Source organism: Ranitomeya imitator, chromosome 5 (genome assembly GCF_032444005.1).
Source record: "Ranitomeya imitator isolate aRanImi1 chromosome 5, aRanImi1.pri, whole genome shotgun sequence".
Classification (NCBI taxonomy): Eukaryota; Metazoa; Chordata; class Amphibia; order Anura; family Dendrobatidae; genus Ranitomeya; species Ranitomeya imitator.
Genome location: NC_091286.1, coordinates 57142626 through 57164994, shown reverse-complemented (window position 1 = coordinate 57164994; position 22369 = coordinate 57142626). Strand labels below are relative to the sequence as shown.

The 22369-nt window shown below is 45.5% G+C and overlaps 1 protein-coding gene across 1 annotated transcript in view; it reads right to left on the bottom strand.

Annotated features, from left to right (window-relative positions):
* LGALSL (galectin like) overlaps positions 1-14952 on the bottom strand; it is a 41548-nt gene extending 26596 nt beyond the window's left edge. The window contains exons 1-2 of the mRNA XM_069768707.1: positions 14571-14952; positions 2104-2175 (exon numbers count right to left, since the gene is read on the bottom strand). Coding sequence (XP_069624808.1) covers positions 2104-2175; positions 14571-14603 — 105 coding nt within the window. The 5' untranslated portion in view covers positions 14604-14952. The remainder of the gene's footprint in view (positions 1-2103; positions 2176-14570) is intronic.
* Positions 14953-22369: the final 7417 nt, after the last annotated feature.

Below are 22369 nucleotides of genomic sequence, written 5' to 3'. Positions count from 1 at the left end.
TGGGAAATCCCACCATGACATCCTTAAGGGCTTCAGAAAGACCCTTTCTGAAAATTGCCGCCAGGGCACATTCATTCCACTGAGTAAGCACAGACCACTTTCTAAACTTCTGACAGTACACCTCCGCTTCATCTTGACCCTGACACAAAGCCAGCAAGATCCACTGAATTTGGTTCATCATAAAGCAATCCAAGCGCCAGAAAAAACGCATCTACATCTCGCAATGCAGGATCTCCTGGCGCAAGGGAAAATGCCCAGTCTTGAGGGTCACCACGCAACAAAGAAATTATGATTTTTACTTGTTGAACGGGGTCACCAGAGGAGCGGGGTTTCAAAGCTAGAAACAGTTTACAATTATTTTTGAAATTCAAGAATCTAGATCTATCCCCAGAAAATAAATCAGGAATAGGAATTCTAGGCTCTAAGTGTTATGAAAGGCAATTCAGTACTACCATGGACATAGCGGTCAGAGCACATACAGTGATCTGACAATAACCCAAAATCATAGAACGAGCTCTGAGACGTGGGAACTCTGCAGACCGCAATCCCTAATCCTCTCCAAACAAGACTAGAGGCAGCCGTGGATTGCGCCTAACTCTGCCTATGCAACTCGGCACAGCCTGAGAAGCTAACTAGCCTAAAGATAGAAAATAAGCCTACCTTGCCTCAGAGAAATACCCCAAAGGAAAAGGCAGCCCCCCACATATAATGACTGTGAGTTAAGATGAAAAGACAAACGTAGAGATGAAATAGATTCAGCAAAGTGAGGCCCGACTTTCTTAACAGATCGAGGATAGAAAAGGTAACTTTGCGGTCTACACAAAACCCTAAAGAAAACCACGCAAAGGGGGCAAAAAGACCCTCCGTACCGAACTAACGGCACGGAGGTACACCCTTTGCGTCCCAGAGCTTCCAGCAACAAATAGACAAGCTGGACAGAAAAAATAGCAAACAAATAGCAAAGAAGAACTTAGCTATGCAGAGCAGCAGGCCACAGGAATGATCCAGGGAAAAGCAAGTCCAACACTGGAACATTGACAGGAAGCCAGGATCAAAGCATTAGGTGGAGTTAAGTAGAGAAGAACCTAACGACCTCACCAGATCACCTGAGGGAGCAAACTCAGAAGCCGCAGTACCACTTCCCTCCACCAACAGAAGCTCACAGAGAGAATCAGCCGAAGTACCACTTGTGACCACAGGAGGGAGCTCTGCCACAGAATTCACAACATCTAACATAGGATTCTGAACCACAAAATCTTGAATGTTTTTATACTACGTGGCTGGACAATATACTACGTGGCTGGGCAATATACTACGTGGCTGGACAATATACTACGTGGCTGGGCAATATACTACATGGCTGGGCAATATACTACGTGGCTGGACAATATACTACGTGGCTGGGCAATATACTACGTCGATGGGCAATATACTATGTGGCTGGACAATATACTACGTGGACATGCATATTCTAGAATACCCGATGCATTAGAATCGCGCCACCATCTAGTGTGTGTATATATATATATATATATATATATATATATACCCCTATACTATGTGTAGACATTTATCTTAGCTATTCTATTTTAACCTGTCAGTGTGATTTTACTGTACACCGCACTGAATTGCCGGCTTTTCTATAGAACACCGCTGCGTATTTCTCGCAAGTCACACTGCTGGTCCATCTGTAATCTGTATTTTTCTGGCCCCCATAGACTTTCATTGGCTTATTTTTTTGCGCAATACGGTGACAAACGCAGCATGCTGCTATTTTCTACGGCCGTAGAAGACTGTATAATATGGATCAGTAAAATACGGCTGATAGGAGCTGGGGCGTAGAGAAGCATTGTACCGTATGCAATCCGTATTTTCAGCACCTCTCATACGTCCGTAAAACACGGTAGTGTGACGCCGGCCTTAGGTGCACATGCACATTGCTACACACTTTATCACCAGCTGGCACGATAGATGTCATAACTCTTCACTAGATGATTTTTTTAACAGCACATAAATGCAAATATTTCTAATTTTAATGAGCTATACTCTGAATAAGATATTCATAATCATTATATAAATTAAGTAAAGAAAGCACTGACTTACCAGTCGTGGAAAATACACTTCAGTCTGCACCGGTGACCCTAACGGACTGCTTAAACGCCTGCTGTCCATCTGCTGCAGAGAGAACATATTACAGATATTTGTATAATGTCCAGTTATCATAATTCTCATACTATACAGTACAAATCAATATTATCCTGCTATGAACAAGTGAAGGTTTTATTTTCTTCCTGCGTGAACGTGTGACCTCCAGGAATGATAAGAGGCAATGCCACCTTTGCACCTGTCTAAAGATTACAGCACTTGCAATATGATCCCCAGAGAAAGTGACACTATACAGTGCAGAGATATGGAGCGCTCTGTAGGAGAACCCTCACATGAACTTGTTAGTGAAAACAGAGCACTGCAAGAGTGAGCACAACTACCGCGGGGCAAAAAGTAAAAAAAAAACCTCACAGTTTCTCTGCTTTTTCTGTGTTTTTGCTAAAGGGAATTTCTGCTTTCAGCAAATAGAAGTGCATTTTCTGTGATAGACAATGTACCTTATTGTGTATTCACTTTTAATGGTTTTTAGGATCTTGGCTTACAGTCAATAAATAGGAACCTTATTGGTTTAATACCAGAGGGTACAAATCAGTCCTGGTCATGTCATACTTATGGTACAGTTTTCAGACAGCTCTTAACCCCTAGATAAAAGAAGGCTGCTAGGCACCAAAACTGTAAGGGCACAGGTTACCCTGTAAAGTGCAGAGTGCACACAAATATTCAACCAACAAGTAAGTAAAACAGTGAAAAATGTCCTAAATAGACATGTCAAGCTGATTGATAAAAAATAAAGTGACATATAGCAAGTATCGGTAAATAGAATATATTTAAGAAATAATAAGGATCAAAGTGACAGTACACAGAGTAAAGCTTACTGTGGTGAAGTAGAGGTAGGAGATGTAGTAAGGCTACGTTCACATTAGCGTTGTGCACGGCTGCGTCGGCGACGCAACGCACAACACACGCAAAAACGCATGCAAAAACGCTGCGTTTTGCGACGCATGCGTCGGTTTTTGCCGAAATTTGGACGCAAGAAAAATGCAACTTGTTGCGTTTTCTTGGTCCGACGCTAGCGGCAAAAAAGACGCATGCGTCGCACAACGCAACAAAAAAAAAACGCATGCATCCCCCATGTTAAATATAGGGGCACATGACGCATGCGTCGCCGCTGCGTCGCCCGACGCAAACTAGCATAACGCTAGTGTGAACGTTATCTAAGATCAGATCATGTCCCTGCACGGTCATACACAGCCATTAGGGCTGTCCCACACGTCCAGATAATTCCGGTACCGGAAAAAATCGGTACCAGAATTATCCATGTCCGTGTGCCCCTGCGTTTCTGTGGCACATCAGTGTGGCACACGGGCGGCACACGTGTGCCACCCGTGTGCCCACTGGGTACCACACGGAGCGTGTCCCCTCCATCTGGTGCTGAAGCCGCGATTCATATCTTCTGTGCAGCAGCGTTTGCTGCAGAGAAGATATGAATAATCCATTTTTTTTGTGGTTTTTCGTGTATAAAATAAAGGTCCATGTCCCCACCCCCTGTGCGCCCCCCCACTGTTCTGAAAATACTCACCCAGCTCCCTCGTTGGCTGTCGCTGCTTCCTCTCCTGGCCGCACCTTCTACTGTATGTGGTCACGTGGGGCCGCTCATTTACAGTAATGATTATGCGGCTCAACACCTATGGGAGGTGGAGCCGCATATTCATGACTGTAATCGGCGGCCCCACCTCCCATAGGGGAGGTTTCACAAATGTATGGAGGCATCGCCACAATTTTAATATATCAATAAATGTGAAGTTTTATCCTCTCCATCGCACCATCGCTGGAGGGTTCTTTCTTTCCTGATTATTACATCACACACCAACAATAGGCAAAAAAAATGCAATGTCAAAAATTCGATAAAAATGGATGTAAAAAAAACGCACACAAAAATACAAGTAACAGATTTACTTAATGGTGGCAGAAAATCTGAAACATCAAACATACACCAAAAGCTGATGATGGGAACGTCGCCTGAGTCCATGGTCAGATCTCTTTATGTGAACATGTAACAGTAGTGAGGCCACCCCCCGATCTACAGTGATGGCATATCCTCAATGCTGCTTTAATGTCCTTTTCTATGGGCCAATAATTGTGACAGAAATGCTTTTTCCTGATTATTGGCAGGGAGCGGCCGTTGTTCATAATGTGGTCACACTTATGTACAACCGAAAAAAAAATCATCACTGATCGCAATAAATCTGTGCGAAACGTCCTGGTAACAATATGCATCCTGCATGGAGACCAAAAGATCACTGGGAATTCATAAGAACATTTTTATAGAACAGATTGGTCTCACTTTCCATAAGGCGGCATGAAAATCCATTTATAGCCTATATGGGCAACTGTAACAACCACGGACCCTCAGATATGACAGTCACCATTGACAGCCTGTTACTTACGGCCCGTAATCCTATACGATCCTGACACAAGGAGAAATGACGTCACAGCGTGCACTGCAGAGAAGATCTACAGTACTCGTATACATGTACTGAACTATAGCAATCATCTATCACTACTCTGCAGTATATCTAATTGTGTATCACAATGCTCTTAGATTTCAGTATAGAACAAAATTCCACCCCCCCCCCCCCCCCCAATTTTTTTTTCCTTTTTAGCAAATACAACTTGAAATCCTATGGTTAAAAAAAAAAAAAATTCATCCGAAAAATAATCCATAACTGCATGTTATAAAACCAAATGACTGGATGTAACTTAGTAATGTGGTGCAAATATGCCATGTGCCCTGATCATTAGGTATTTGTTCCCTGCCCAAATTGCCATCCATGCGTCCAGTCCTGTGCTTCACGGAGAACCAGTTTGTTCTGCTGGGCGGAGCAGGTTCCAGGAATGAGACGTGTGGTCATCACACACTGATGAAGTGTCTTCAGGCCAGGGTCGCTCATCCGGGAAAATCGGGCTGATTATGCTAATCACACCCCGATCAGAGTGGGATCCGATAAGGAGAAGATGGACAGTAAAATTCTCCATCTTCTCCATTCTATCAGTCCGCGAAAATTGCACCGCACTCAGATGTCATCAGAGTGCAGTCCGATGTTTTCCACTGATTCACTAATTTGCATGGCCATGCGCGATTTTAGGATAGGACATCAATGTCTGATTGTGGGAGTGCGAAAAGCAGCACCACCGCCAATCAGCTGTTCTCAGTACTCAGTACGCTTTCTTTTTGATACTCCCTGGTATTTGGCTTTGACATTTTCATTGATATCCGAAAACAATTAAAGGGGACTTATTATGTAAAAAAATGCTCCCCGCTGGCAGAAGAAATCAACAGCCGACCCTAATGCTGATCCTGCTGTCAGTCAGTGCCAGAGTTACAGCTGCCGCCCTCTATGCACTGAATGATGACCGAAACCGTGTCGGCCCACCTCTATGACTGAAAGACCGAGAATGCCAGGAAGAATAAGGCTGCCGTCACACTAGCAGTATTTGGTCAGTATTTTACATCAGTATTTGTAAGCCAAAACCAGGAGTGGGTGATAAATACAGAAGTGGTGCATATGTTTCTATTATACTTTTCCTCTATTTGTTCCACTCCTGGTTTTGGCTTACAAATACTGATGTAAAATACTGACCAAATACTGATAGTGTGACGGCAGCCTTACTCTGTCAGTTGAGACTCAGATCTCGGGGGCTATTTTTCTTCAGACTCCAGCTTGTTCTGACATGTGACTAGGACGGCCTGCCTTTTGAATTACTTTATGGGTGAGCCATTTTATTACATTCTTGGAAGACCCCTTTAAGACATCTTTCAGAAATCAGCCCCAGTAATGCACGCTTATTTTGGATGACTTGTTACAGAGATGTTAAAGAGTGACTCCATACAGGGCAAAAAAAAACAAATCTAAGCGAGAAAAGTGCTGGAAATTGCACATAGACAAAAGTTATTAAAAAAAAGTGATCTAATCTATAGCAATGGCAGTACCGATACCACATTGAATTCAGGAGATTTATGCTGGGGAAATAAATATCAGCAGCTGAGAAACGTGATATCCAGAGAGGCAGAGTTTTGCTATTCGGTTTAAGCCTATGCAGTGTGACCGTAGCAGCACGAACTGAACGGCTTATACTATAAGCTTCTTTGAATTCGGAGAGTGCTAAATCCCTCAAACAAGTCATGAGAAAGCTCAGTTTCCCCTCACGAATGGTGGCCCACAAGTCGTCTTCTGATCAACAATACAACAATTGCCTGACATACTTGTTACCACATAGGGACCACCTCTGAATATCCCTCAGGTGGGCGTCACTGGGGCTAGATGTGGGACCTGATTTATATTATGGCCAACAATTTCTTTCTAGGTTACTGTGGTATCCTACTTACTGTATATTCTGAACTCTGCTTGTAGGAACTCTAGGTTCTTGTACATTTTGTCAATATGGATAAGTACATTTAGACAAACAATACCGCACCTAGACTGTGGCTCCCCTAAAATAAGAGAACATAGGTACAACATTATCTCATCTATATAGCCTTTCAAAACTTTCACCTAGAGCACACGTCAAACTCTGTCACGTGAGTGGCACGTGGCCAGCAGGGTGATTACATTTGGCCCGCGACCCCGGCATCGCCACCCCCCATTATACTGTATGGAGGACTATGTGGGGCCATTATGCTGTATGGAGGACTATGTGGGGCCATTATACTGTACGGAGGACTATGTGGGGCAATTATACTGTATGGAGGACTATGTGTGGCCAGTATACTGTATGGAGGACTATGTGGGGCCATTATACTGTACAGAGGACTATGTGGGGCCCATTATACTATATGCAGGAATATGTGGGGCCCATTATACTGTGTGAAGGACAATGTGGGGCTGATTATACTATGTGGAAGACTATGTGGAACCCATTATACTATATGGAATGCTAAGTGTGGTCCATTATTTTATATGCAGGACTATGTGGGGTCCATTATACTGTGTGGATGACTATGTGGGGTCCATTATACTGTATGGAGGACTATGTGGGGTCCATTATACTGTATATAGGACTATGTGGGGCCCATTATACTATATGTAGGAATATGTGGGGCCCATTACACTGTGTGAAGGACTATGTGGGGCTCATTATACTATGTGGAAGACTGTGGGGCCCATTATACTATATGCAGGACTATGTGGGGCCTATTATACTGTGTGGACGACTACATGGGGCCCATTATACTGTGTGGAGGGCTGTGTTGGGGTCATAGTTGGGGCATCATACTGTGTTGAGGTAATTTCTGATTATGTGTTTATCTTATTTTAAGATCTGTTAAGGGGAACCTGTCAGCAAGATTGTGATGGGTAACCTACAGCCAGTGTCAGGTTGGTGCCATTATACTGATTAAAATGATAGCTTGGTCGATGTGGTTGTTGTTTAGTCTTTATTTTCAGTTTTGAGTTAATGATATGCATGTGCTCTGGGATGGTCTGTGTGGGGGGGGTCTTCTGACAGGTCACTGATCGCTCACTGACCTGTCCCTATTTTACATACTGGTTATTATATGTAAAATAATTGTCTTGGTGCAGACAATTTTTCTTTCTAAAATGGTGCTGGCGGCGCCTGCGCAGCAGAGTCTATCGAATCGCCGATAGATACTACTGCGCAGGTGCGATCGGCGCCATTTTGATAAAGAATTTTTTTATTTTCAGAATCAATGCATATGACTAAATAAAACAATTTAATGCATATTATAGATGCGCTCATGCTGCAGCGCAGGTGCCGCCTGCCTGCTGAAGGTGATTTCTTTTACAATACATATAATATTCATTATGAAATCTAGGGGGCAGGTCAGTGAGGGATCAGTGACCTGTCAGAAGTCTTCATTTTGAATACCTAATCAGAGCACCACATAAAGACCCCGCCACAGGCCGCCACGGAGGCTGACCATATCATTAACTCAAAACTGAAAATAAAAATTAAACAACAACCACAAGACGGATTTCATCACCAGATATCATTGTAATCAGTATAACGGAGCCGACCTGACACCGTCTGTAGGTTACTGTGCACAATCCTGCTGACAGGTTCCTTTTAAATAAAATGTACTTTGTTCGTGAGAGAAACACTTTGAAGGGGTATTCCCAGCCTCAAGATCCTTTCCCAATATGTAATAATAATAATACTAGCAAATACCTCCAATTATAAATGTAGTATAGTTTTTCTGATTCGCTTTGTCTCTTTCCTCATGTGCAGACATTGCAGGACCTTAGGTATCCATGGTAACGTCCACTGATGAAATGACAGTTAGCCAGTGTCTAGTGGTCGTAACCATGGATACCTAAGGTCTTGCAATGCCTGCACATGAGGAAAGAGACATAGCGAATCAGAAAAGCTATACTACATTTATAATTGGAGGTATTTGCTAATATTATTATTGTTACACCTACTATATATTTGGATAAGATGTGAACATGGAAATACCCCTTTAAGTTTGTTTCTATATGAAAAGGTTCGTCGTTATATTTGATGTTAAGGAAAAATGTCCTCAATTGTAGACTTTTTTTTAATAGATATCATGGTTGGACTGCGACTTTGTCCAAGTATTTTATTTTGGCTCTCTGTGTATTTCAATTTGACGTCCCTGACCTAGAGCTTACAGATATCCCTATGGCAGACAGCCACTGCAAAAGAGTAGCATGAGAAAACATTCAGCTGAATACCCCGATGTCAGCAGGATCGGCAGACCATCTAAAGTGTACGGGGTAATCTCCAGAAATCAATCATCTGCTCTCTCTCATAGACAATGCTGGAAAGATTGGCCGAGCGTCCTCGTATATGGGACAGACGGAGATAGCTGTCAGCCGAGCCATCGCTTGGCTGACATTTATCCGAGGTGTACGACCAGATTTAATGCAACCATGTATTATATGGTCGTCCATTTATGTGAATGCTGCCATGCATGGGCGAACTGACTATTCTGAATAAGGACAATGCTCTTGGCAAGAGTCAGATGCAACATGATGAAAATCACTGACTCCTGATGGACTCTATTAACCTCCGCAGCTTCTTTACAGGCATCTATTTTTTAGGTAGACCTAGCTAGATTTCACAATAGTAGCTGTATTCTTATTAAACAGAACTCTTAGGCCTGATGAGACTGATGTACTTACTTTTAAAATCCATGTCAGATTGGCTGCATAATCCTGATATAATGATGAGCATTTTCTGAATTCAGCTAATGAATAAGAGAGCTCGTGAGTCCAAGTGTATTCGGTCTCTGCCCACCCAACATGACTGACAGCAGCAGCTTGTACTGAGCAGTGTGAGATTTCAGCGGCAGCAGGGAGGAGGGACACTGAGGAGCTGAGGACACTGGGGATCAAACAGCCATTCTGACATGCATTTTCAAAGCAAGTAGAGCAGTCTCATCAGGTCTAGGATTTAATCTTTGCACGTTGCCTTGTGAAATATGGTGATAGATCTGCTCTAATGACAGAATTCAGAGAATCTGCAACTCAGTTCTAAGTATAGCCAGTCTAGCATGTAATGTTTTCTCCACAGAGCCGAGCAGGAAAACTTATATAAATGAGGTATCCACTGACACCAACAAGAATTGCCATTTGCAGGTGTTGGAGAGTCATCATCAGTAAAATATATTAATACATCTCCCCCAATGTCTGCCGGTCAGAGGTTTCTTTACAGCCACATACAGATTAATAAAATTGCAAACTGTGTATGATGCAAACACATTCCCAGTTGTACTAATCAGAGCACTTTAATTATTGATGTGTTTCATGGAGCCTGACCCTGGGGAATAAAGACTGATTTAATTAGGACAGTTTAATTAAGCAAGAAGGATAAAGACAAGTTTGGTAAGGCAAATGCACTACAAGTACCTCAATACAGCAGGTATGCAGCACAGGGCTCATATACACCTGGTCTTGCTAGTGCAGCTGGCTCTTGGTACTAAGCTCATGTTGTAGCTTAGGATGCTCTCAGATGAGCGTAATGTGGATGCTTTTTTGTGCATCCAAATTCAAGGGGTTGTCTGATGCTCTGTAGTAAAGCGATGCATGTGCCAGGCTTTAGAAAGATTCTGTGATAGGATAGAGACGTTACCACATGAACTAATAATAATTCAGCTTTTTTGCACAAAATATCACACCACAGCGCTGCCACCTTTTCCTGTGTTTAGATAGACATGAGGATAGCACTGGGACAGTACAGGTATAGAATAGCACTGGCACAGCACAGGGAGAGGATAGCACTGGCACAGTACAGGGAGAGGATAGCACTGGCACAGTACAGATATAGAATAGCACTGGCACAGCACAGGGAGAGATAACACTGGCACAGTACAGGGAGAGGATAGCACTGGCACAGTACATGGAGAGGATAGCACTGGCACAGTAGCACTGGCACAGTACATGGAGAGGATAGCACTGGCACAGCACAGGGTGAGGATAGCACTGGCACAGCACAGGGTGAGGATAGCACTGGCACAGTACAGGTATAGAGTAGCACAGGCACAGCCCAGGGAGCGGATAGCACTGGCACAGTACAGGTATAGAATAGCACTGGCACAGCACATGGAGAGGATAGCCCTGGCACAGCACAGGGAGAGGATAGCACTGGCACAGTACAGGTACAGAATAGCACTGGCACAGTACAGGTATAGAATAGCACTGGCACAGCACAGAAAGAGGATAGCACTGGCACAGCACAGGGAGAGGATAACACTGGCACAGCACAGGGAGAGGATAGCACTGGCACAGCACAGGGAAAGGATAGCACTGGCACAGTACAGGTATAGAATAGTACTGGCACAGCACAGGGAGAGGATAGCACTGGCACAGTACAGGTATAGAATAGCACTGGCACAGCACAGGGAGAGGATAGCACTGGCACAGTACAGGTATAGAATAGCACTGGCACAGCACAGGGAGAGGATAGCACTGGCACAGTACAGGTACAGAATAGCACTGGCACAGCACAGGGAGAGGATAGCACTGGCACAATACAGATATAGAATAGCACTGGCACAGCACAGGGAGAGGATAGCACTGGCACAATACAGGGAGAGGATAGCACTGGCACAGTACAGGTATAGAATAGCACTGGCACAGTACATGGAGAGGATAGCACTTGCACAGTACAGGTATAGAATAGCACTGGCACAGTACATGGAGAGGATAGCACTGGCACAGTACAGGTATAGAATAGCACTGGCACAGCACAGGGAGAGGATAGCACTGGGACAGCACAGGTATAGAATAGCACTGGCACAGTAAAGGGAGAGGATAGCACTGGCATAGTACAGGGAGAGGATAGCACTGGTACAGTACAGGTATAGAATAGCACTGGCATAGCACAGGGAGAGGATAGTACTGGCACAGCACAGGGAGAGGATAGTACTGGCACAGCACAGGGAGAGGATAGCACTGGCACAGTACAGGGAGAGGATAGCACTGGCACAGCACAGGGAGAGGATAGCACTGGCACAATACAGATATAGAATAGCACTGGCACAGTACAGGGAGAGGATAGGACTGGCACAGTACAGGTATAGAATAGCACTGGCACAGTACAGGGAGAGGATAGCACTGGCACAGTACAGGTATAGAATAGCACTGGCACAGCACAGGGAGAGGATAGTACTGGTACAGTACAGGGAGAGGATAGCACTGGCACAGCACAGGGAGAGGATAGCACTGGCACAGTACAGGGAGAGGATAGCACTGGCACAGCACAGGGAGAGGATAGCACTGGCACAGTACAGGGAGAGGATAGCACTGGCACAGTACAGGGAGAGGATAGTACTGGCACAGTACAGGGAGAGGATAGCACTGGCACAGCACAGGGAGAAGATAGCACTGGCACAGTACAGGTATAGAATAGCACTGGCACAGCACAGGGAGAGGATAGCACTGGCACAGTACAGGTACAGAATAGCACTGGCACAGCACAGGGAGAGGATAGCACAGGCACAATACAGATATAGAATAGCACTGGCACAGCACAGGGAGAGGATAGCACTGGCACAATACAGGGAGAGGATAGCACTGGCACAGTACAGGTATAGAATAGCACTGGCACAGTACATGGAGAGGATAGCACTTGCACAGTACAGGTATAGAATAGCACTGTCACAGTACATGGAGAGGATAGCACTGGCACAGTACAGGTATAGAATAGCACTGGCACAGCACAGGGAGAGGATAGCACTGGGACAGCACAGGTATAGAATAGCACTGGCACAGTAAAGGGAGAGGATAGCACTGGCACAGTACAGGGAGAGGATAGCACTGGTACAGTACAGGTATAGAATAGCACTGGCATAGCACAGGGAGAGGATAGTACTGGCACAGTACAGGGAGAGGATAGCACTGGCACAGTACAGGGAGAGGATAGCACTGGCACAGCACAGGGAGAGGATAGCACTGGCACAGCACAGGGAGAGGATAGCACTGGCACAGCACAGGGAGAGGATAGCACTGGCACAATACAGATATAGAATAGCACTGGCACAGTACAGGGAGAGGATAGGACTGGCACAGTACAGGTATAGAATAGCACTGGCACAGTACAGGTATAGAATAGCACTGGCACAGTACAGTTATAGAATAGCACTGGCACAGTACAGGGAGAGGATAGCACTGGCACAGTACAGGTATAGAATAGCACTGGCACAGCACAGGGAGAGGATAGTACTGGTACAGTACAGGGAGAGGATAGCACTGGCACAGCACAGGGAGAGGATAGCACTGGCACAGTACAGGGAGAGGATAGCACTGGCACAGCACAGGGAGAGGATAGCACTGGCACAGTACAGGGAGAGGATAGCACTGGCACAGTACAGGGAGAGGATAGTACTGGCACAGTACAGGGAGAGGATAGCACTGGCACAGCACAGGGAGAAGATAGCACTGGCACAGTACAGGTATAGAATAGCACTGGCACAGCACAGGGAGAGGATAGCACTGGCACAGTACAGGTACAGAATAGCACTGGCACAGCACAGGGAGAGGATAGCACTGGCACAATACAGATATAGAATAGCACTGGCACAGCACAGGGAGAGGATAGCACTGGCACAATACAGGGAGAGGATAGCACTGGCACAGTACAGATATAGAATAGCACTGGCACAGTACATGGAGAGGATAGCACTTGCACAGTACAGGTATAGAATAGCACTGTCACAGTACATGGAGAGGATAGCACTGGCACAGTACAGGTATAGAATAGCACTGGCACAGCACAGGGAGAGGATAGCACTGGGACAGCACAGGTATAGAATAGCACTGGCACAGTAAAGGGAGAGGATAGCACTGGCACAGTACAGGGAGAGGATAGCACTGGTACAGTACAGGTATAGAATAGCACTGGCATAGCACAGGGAGAGGATAGTACTGGCACAGTACAGGGAGAGGATAGCACTGGCACAGTACAGGGAGAGGATAGCACTGGCACAGTACAGGGAGAGGATAGCACTGGCACAGCACAGGGAGAGGATAGCACTGGCACAATACAGATATAGAATAGCACTGGCACAGTACAGGGAGAGGATAGCACTGGCACAGTACAGGTATAGAATAGCACTGGCACAGTACAGGTATAGAATAGCACTGGCACAGTACAGTTATAGAATAGCACTGGCACAGTACAGGGAGAGGATAGCACTGGCACAGTACAGGTATAGAATAGCACTGGCACAGCACAGGGAGAGGATAGTACTGGCACAGTACAGGGAGAGGATAGCACTGGCACAGCACAGGGAGAGGATAGCACTGGCACAGCACAGGGAGAGGATAGCACTGGCACAGCACAGGGAGAGGATACCACTGGCACAGCACAGGGAGAGGATAGCACTGGCACAGCACAGGGAGAGGATAGCACTGGCACAGTACAGGGAGAGGATAGTACTGGCACAGTACAGGGAGAGGATAGCACTGGCACAGTACAGGGAGAGGATAGTACTGGCACAGTACAGGGAGAGGATAGCACTGGCACAGTACAGGGAGAGGATAGTACTGGCACAGTACAGGGAGAGGATAGCACTGGCACAGCACAGGGAGAAGATAGCACAGCACAGTACAGGTATAGAATAGCACTGGCACAGCACAGGGAGAGGATAGCACTGTCACAGTACAGGGAGAGGATAGCACTGGCACAGCACAGGGAGAGGATAGCACTGGCACAGTACAGGGAGAGGATAGCACTGGCACAGTACAGGGAGAGGATAGCACTGGCACAGCACAGGGAGAGGATAGCACTGGCACAGTACAGGGAGAGGATAGCACTGGCACAGTACAAGGACAGCACAGGTGACTGGTGAGGACGTGCTGCACCCGGTAGTTTACAGGAGACACAGCTGGCACAGACTGACAGGACCCCACCGCCTACACGTTGTGTGATGGCAGCTCCAGACCTGGCACCACGTCTTCTCCTACCCCCCATAAGCCACTTACCATCGTCTCCCTTTCCACCAGGGACCCCGCCATCTTGCAGAGGAGTGTCTGTGCAGAGGTGCAGCAGCTGAGGGAGCGGATCAGCTGGAGCCCGGCAGGACGAGGGCGGCTGCAGCAGCAGGGTGACGGCGGGCAGGTCTGAGCCTGGCTGAGCCGGGGATCACAGCACGAGGAAGAAGCCGAGGCTGAGCTGGCAGACTGGAAAATCTGAGGAGGAGAAGAAGGAGGCGGTGATGGTGGAGGAGGAGCCGTGCACTGCTCTGTGTAGCCACAATAAGGCGATGTGTGAGGAGGGCACCACTGCTGGCACCACTGCCCTCCCTGCCCTGGGAACTAGAGACAGGCTGGGCATGTGTGCGGGCATCCCTGCTACCTGCACCCCACTGGGCATATGCCATACATAGCAGTCACTGAGCAAGCCAGTGCTGGCCACAGTCACAGGGCAGAGATGGCCACAGTGCCCCCATAATAATAGCCACAGTGCCCCCTGACAAAGACATCCAGGGAGTCATGGTGCCCTCAATACCATGACACCCTCACTTCCCCATACCTGGCCCACCTCCCCTCAGTCCAGTGGCAGCCACACTGTGCCACCAATACAATGATCGCTACAGTGCCCCCATAACAGAGATATAGTTCCCCCAACACAGTGACGGCTACAGTGCACTTATCACAGAGCCAGTGCTAGTGCCCAGTGACAGCCATATGGTGCCAACATTATAATGATCGCTACTGTGCCCCCATAACAAAGCCAGACCAAGACACCCATTACATTGCCCCATAACAGAAACAGTGCCCCCCAATACAGTGACAGCCAATGTGCACTTATCAGAGAGCCAGTGATAGTTCCTAATGATAGTCACACAATGCCAACATTCAATGATCGCTACAGTGCCCCCATAACAGAGCCCGTCATGGGCCCCCATGACAGCCATGCGTTTCCCCATAACACAGCCAATGCTTATGTGGGTTCGAGGGAGACGGAGTCCCAGTGGGCTCCTCTTCACTTTTGATTTTTCCTCCTCGCCTCCCAAGACTTTTATATAATTTGGTGGAGTTGTGTTTTGCAGGAGAAGCTGTGGTTTTTATCATCACCATTTTGGGATCCATACATCGTTCTGATCTCTTTTTATTCAAGTTTATGGGAGATGAAGTTGCCAAAAATCAGTTATTTTTTCCCCTCTGGTGTACCAAAGTAAATGCCATGCACTGAGTGATTGGCACTAGATTGCTCAGTGCACATTGGCTGCCATTGTTCTCGACCGTTTACACAGGATGACGCACCGCCGAGAACTGCATTGTCGCACGGCAAGGTAATCTTGGAACCAGCACTGGTAACAACACTCGTTCACTATTATCTTGCTATGTAAATGCTCCTTTAGAACCAGTCGCATCATGAGGTGGTGGATGCACTTGGACTTGGGAGTCTCCTCCATACATGTAGTGCACACATCCGCCATTTGGGCCGTGCCTGGAAAGCTGAGCGTCATTGCGCGGGATCTGCGGGGAGATTGTGGTGACGTAGGGAGCAGTGACGGGAAGGAATTATAATGCTATGGCCATAGAGGATTTGAAAAAGTCATGTGACTGACTGTGACTGAAAAGCTAGAGCTGCCCACCCCTGTGACTGATACAGAAGGTATATGGGGCAATCATCAAAGTATAAAATGGGATTTTTGCGCTAAATACAGGGATGTTTTGCTTGAGATAAACATGTTAGTGATGCAATGTGCTTCACCAACAAGACATTGGGGGCAGTTTAATAGCAATAAAATACGTGACCGGTTCCATTTAACATGTTATTTATACCACACAGTGATTTCTGGAGAAAGAAAATATTGCATTATACAGTGGCTTGCGAAAGTATTTACCCCGTTGGCATTTTTTTGTGTTTTGCTACCTCACAATATGGAATTTCACTGGGTTTTTTTGGTTGTTTTTTTTTTAGGGTTTGCGTCAGTTCATGTAAAGAACATGCCTACATCTGTGAAGATTTGGTTTTCTTGTTACTGTGAAGCAAACAACAAATAGGACAAAATAACTGAAAATTCGTAACTATTCACCCTCTTAAAGTCAGTACTTTGTAGAGCCTCCTTTTTGCGGCAATTACTGCTGCAGGTCGCTTTGGATAAGTCTCTATGGGCTTTCCACTGGGATTTTTGCTCATTCCTCAAGGTAAGACTGCTCCAGCGCCTTCAAGTTAGATGGCTTCCTCTGGTGAACAGCAATCTTCAAGTCTGAGCACAGATTCTTAATTGGATTAATGCCTAGGCTTTAATTAGGTCATTCCAAAAGATTTACACGTTTCCCATTAAACCACTCGAATGTTGCTTTATCGGTGTGCTTTGGTCATTGTCGTTTTTGAAGATGAACCTCCATCCCAGTTTGAAATCATTGACAGACTGATACAGATTTTGCTCAGGAAAATCCCTGTATTTTGCATCATCCATCTTCTCCACTCAGACCATTTTCGCTGTCCCTGACACCAAAATACATGATGCCGTCACCACCATGTCTCACTGTGGGGATGGTGTTCTTGTCCTTCACACACATCACTTATCGCTCATCATGTGCTGACCTAGGAAACTTTCTCCTATTTTAGGCAACGTTCCTACGATGAGCTTTTACTGAGTTTTTGTTGTTGCAGATTTTCCTGACCTTTTCTGAACCCATTTTTTCATTTTTCAAAATATGCAGCGTAAAAAACTCATCTTGGGAACGTAGCCTTATACTCAAACCAGAAGTGGACCTACTGTGAGCGGTACAGAGATGTGGAAATTGGGACACCTCTGTATATCTTGCTATTTAAAAGACCTTTACACATATCTTGCATGCGGTGTTCACCCTATAAGAATAGATTATAGCAGTAATATTCTGGAAAATATACACCACCGAGAACGGTATATGGGAGGATCAAAGGTGACAACTGTAGGCAGTCATCATACACATAACATTTTCACAATCCAAACCCCCACCCCCAAAATAATGCAATTTTCAAACACCCATTCTTATGACACCTCTTGTTGACAACTATTTCTTGCCGACAACTCATTATTTTTGTTTACATTTCTGTTTTTCACGCTTGTCATTCTTTTCGACATGCCATGCATATAAACTTGTCAGGTTTGCTTCTTTTTTTTATAAGGATGCTGACATAATGGCATGTAGAAAACACCTCCCGTACGTTCCCGCCCTGCTGCTAATTAAGCACGGAAAGGTCTGTATAATGACGTGTTTAGCATAGCCCCTGTAGGCAGGGATGGTTTGTCGTACGCCTAGTTTCTGGCAAAGCCTGCTTTATTCCTCCAGCAATGAAGAGGTTAATATATCATCAGTGTTCTCTTAGGTATGACAGCACTTTCCATTTTTATGCCCAGCAGTGTCCGGCCCTGTATGTGTCTACATGTCATCTGCATATTTCATATGTTGGATGGAAACTTGTAATTGTTATATAAAAGGTAAACTTATATAACCAGTCACAAAGAAGTAAAACCGCTACTAGAAATGAAGATCTGGGACCATTTAACATATAAAAATGCACAATAACCTTACTAACACACCGGTAAAATAAAGGGAACAAAAAAAAAAAATATTGCATTACAATATGCTAGATTAACATGGGTGGTAACAATGCCATTTCCACCATATGAGGAAAACTTTAAAGAGTACGGTAACTAAACTTTTATTTTTTTTATTAATTTGGTTGGTCCAGCATTGAAAGTTATGAAACTTCGAAAATCACTTTTTCACCATCTTCATTTGTGTAAAAAAATGCATTTAAGTTTATTCCAAAGCCCTGCCCTTTCCCAATCTATTTGCCTGTTTTTAGCTGCATTGATATCAGAGCGTGCTCATTTTGGTGTACAGATGAGGCCAATCATCTGTGCCTTTATAGCCTTTTTACTAGGCACTGCTCCTAATAGCCAGATTCCTACTCCACACTGATGAGGGGCAAAAACCCCGAAACAGCTGTCTGTGGATGGATACCATGCTTGGCATAGGTGGCTTTCCTTCATAGGATGCTGCCCTTCCCGTGGTTGTTCCTTCCCGGGGAAAGGCCTGGCTATTCACTGCTTGCGTCGAGAAACACGTGATGGTGTCTCCGCAGCTTCTTTACATGCATCTGCATATTTCCCATAAGGGATGGGGGCAGTGTTCTGGAATCACTGCGTTGAGAAACACGTGATGGTGTCTCCGCGGTGTTGGATGTTTTGGTCTCCCCGAGGCCAATCATCTGTGCCTTTATGGAGTACAGATGATGGCAGTGATGGGTCAGCTCGGCATATATGTCTCAGGGCTCATTCACAAGTCCGATTTTTCCACATATGAGAAAAATAGGTTGATTACTCTGATCAGACTTTGACCAGAGTTTGGTCCAAGTGTCATCCTTTTTTCTTGTATGTGGAGAAATAAAGAAAAAAGTTTCTCCTCCTCCTCCATTCTGACAGTCCGTAAAAATCGGATCGTGCACAGACCCATTGACTTGCATTGCCGATTTTGATCCTACCCTCTGATAAAAATCAGACATGTCTGCACTATTTTTCGCAGACCTCTCAGTCCGCTAAAAATCATGGTAATGTGAGTGTCCCCATAGACTAATACAAGTACGAGTGCTATCCGCGAAAAATACGGATAGCATTTGTACGTGAAAATCGGACGTGTGAATGAGTCCTAACTCAGAGGCAGGAGATGTCATGCAGAACCAGATTGGTGCTGACCCGTTCACTGCCATCATCTGTACTCCAAATGAGTATGTTCTGATGTTAGTGCAACTGAAGGCAGACAAATAGACTGAGGAAAAGCAGGAGTTTGGAAGCCACTGACATGCAATTTCTTACAGGAGTAAAAACAAATTCCTTATAAAGTGATTTGTAAAACGGTCAGAACTTTCCATGCCAGACAGAATTATTACAAAAATGAAAGTTTAGTTACTCTTTTAAAAGGAATAGGATGAAGGACCAAATTCCCAGCCTGGACTGGTAGTATCAAAGCTTCTTTTCCTAAATACATTTGATTCATTTACATAAAGGAAGTACAAAAATTGTAAACCAAATTCTGTCTATTGTAGTGTGTTTTTTTTTAATTTTCCTACTCTAGAGCAGAGCTAAGTGTGGCTTGTGGGCCATATCCGGCCTTCCAGATGTTCCAGTCCAGCCCGTGGACCGAGACAGCCGAGGGGCTGGAAATAGTGGCTCAAGAGCCGCACCATGCCCTCACCCGCCGTCCCTTCCTAATGTCACCGCTGTCCGCATCGTCAAGATTGGTAGACAATGGAGCCGCTGGCACAGCAGATACAGGTGCATCGATGACAGGAGTAAGGTACCGAGGGAGTGGGAGCAAAGTGAGCATGTGTTGATTTTTTTCATAAGTGTATAGCATGTTTGCTTGTACATAGGAGGCTATGTGGGGGCTCATACTGTATTTATGAGGCTATATGGGGGCTCACACTGTATTTAGGAGCTTATGTGGAGGCTCATACTGTATTTAGGAAGCTCTGAGAGGGCTCACACTGTATATAGAAGTCTGTGGAGGCTCATACTGTATTTAGGAGGTAAGGTGGGGGTTCAGACTGCATATAATAGGCTATTTGGGGGTTCGTACTGTGTATAGGGGCCATGTGGGGGCTCATACTGTATAAAGGAGGTTATGTGGAGGCTCATACTGAATTTAAGAATCTATGTGGGGGCTCATACTGTATATAAAGAAGGCAATGTGGGGGCTCATATAGTATATATGAGTCACTATAGTAATAATAAGTCCCAAAAATGGAGCGAAAGCCTACAATAACAAATAGTAATATAATACTACTTACTAGATTAGTAAAGGGAGGTCATATGATCCGAGGTCAGGTCTAGGAAGTGGCGCAGTACATCGGGGGTAGTCAAAGATGAAATCCAATTCACTAGCCGGAGTCAGGAAAACCAGAAAGGCAAATATAGTTTACAGAGAGCAGGCAAAAGAGAAGTCAGGTCACAAGCAAAGAGTCAAGTCCAGGAAGGGAATAAAGTCAGGGTGGGTCAGGTGCAGAGCACAGAGAGATCAGACTTATGGGTATGGCTTTCCTCTAAGAATATTAGATTGAAGTTGCCCTCGCTGAAGTTGGGTCCTAGATTCATAGGTCCGTATGAAATTCTGGAGGTGGTCAATCCAGTTGCCTTCCGTTTAAAGCTCCCTCAGTCTATCCATATTCCTAATGTGTTCCACAAGTCATTGTTAAAGGAATTTATTCCCCTGTTCTGTCTTCCTCGCCCCCGCCTTCTCCAGTGTCTATTGACAGAAGCTTGGAATATGAAGTACAAAGGATCATTGATTCCCGAATGGCCCGAAATTCCCTTCAATATCGATGCCTCCAGTTACCATGCTCCAACCTTTCGAATGTAAAAGGTATCTTTGCAATTGTATTTACCAGAATGTGGATCATTCTTATGATAATCCATGCTGCTCACCACCAATACATATACTGCCAAGGTAGAGGCTGCGTGAGATTATGACCCCCCACGTGTATCAATTCTTTTCCAATTTTTTTTATATATCACTGCTATTGTCATTATATGACATCTGGATAATACCAGGAGTAATATTTTATTGTATATTAGGGTATAAATTACTACTTTATCCCTAGATCTGATACTACTTTTGGAACTATAACCCATTCTCTGACCTGAGATGTGTTAGAGTATTACCCAATTGTGTAATCCTGTTACTAAAATGGATCACATTAAAACAAGACATACAACGCTCACTAGGAACACAATGTACACAATTACCGTATATACTCGAGTATAAGCCGAGATTTTCAGCCCAAATTTTTGGGCTGAAAGTGCCCCTCTCGGCTTATACTCGAGTCAAGGTGGGTGGCAGGGTCGGCGGGTGAGGGGGTGAGGGCGCTGAGGCATACTTACCTAGTCCCAGCGATCCTGGCGCTCCCCCTGCCGTCCCACGGTCTTTGGTGCTGCAGTTCTTCCCCTCTTCAGCGGTCACGTGGGACCGCTCATTAGAGAAATGAATAGGCGGCTCCACCTCCCATAGCGGTGGAGCCGCCTATTCATTTCTCTGATCAGCGGTGCCGGTGACCGCTGATAGAGGAAGAAGCTGCAGCAATGAAGACCAGCTGTGACAGGCAGAGGGAGCCGGACGTCAGGACCAGATAAGTATCGCATATTTACCTGTCCCTGTTCCAGCCGCCGGGCGCCGCTCCATCTTCCCGGCGCCGCTCCATCTTCCCGGCGTCTCTGCGCTGTGACTGTTCAGGTCAGAGGGCGTGATGACGCATATAGTGTGCGCGGCGCCCTCTGCCTGATCAGTCAGAGCGGAGAGAGACGCCGGGACCGGAGCTGCAATCAAGAGAGGTGAGTATGGCTTTTTTTTTTTTTATTGCAGCAGCGGCACAGATTTATGTTGAGCATCTATGGGGCAGTATGAACAGTGCAGAGCACTATATGGGGCACAGATATGGGACAGTATGAACGGTGCACAGCACTATATGGGGCACAGATATGGGACAGTATGAACGGTGCAGAGCACTATATGGGGCACAGATATGGGACAGTATGAACGGTGCAGAGCACTATATGGGGCACAGATATGGGACAGTATGAACGGTGCAGAGCACTATATGGGGCACAGATATGGGACAGTATGAACGGTGCACAGCACTATATGGGGCACAGATATGGGACAGTATGAACGGTGCAGAGCACTATATGGGGCACAGATATGGGACAGTATGAACGGTGCACAGCACTATATGGGGCACAGATATGGGACAGTATGAACGGTGCAGAGCACTATATGGGGCA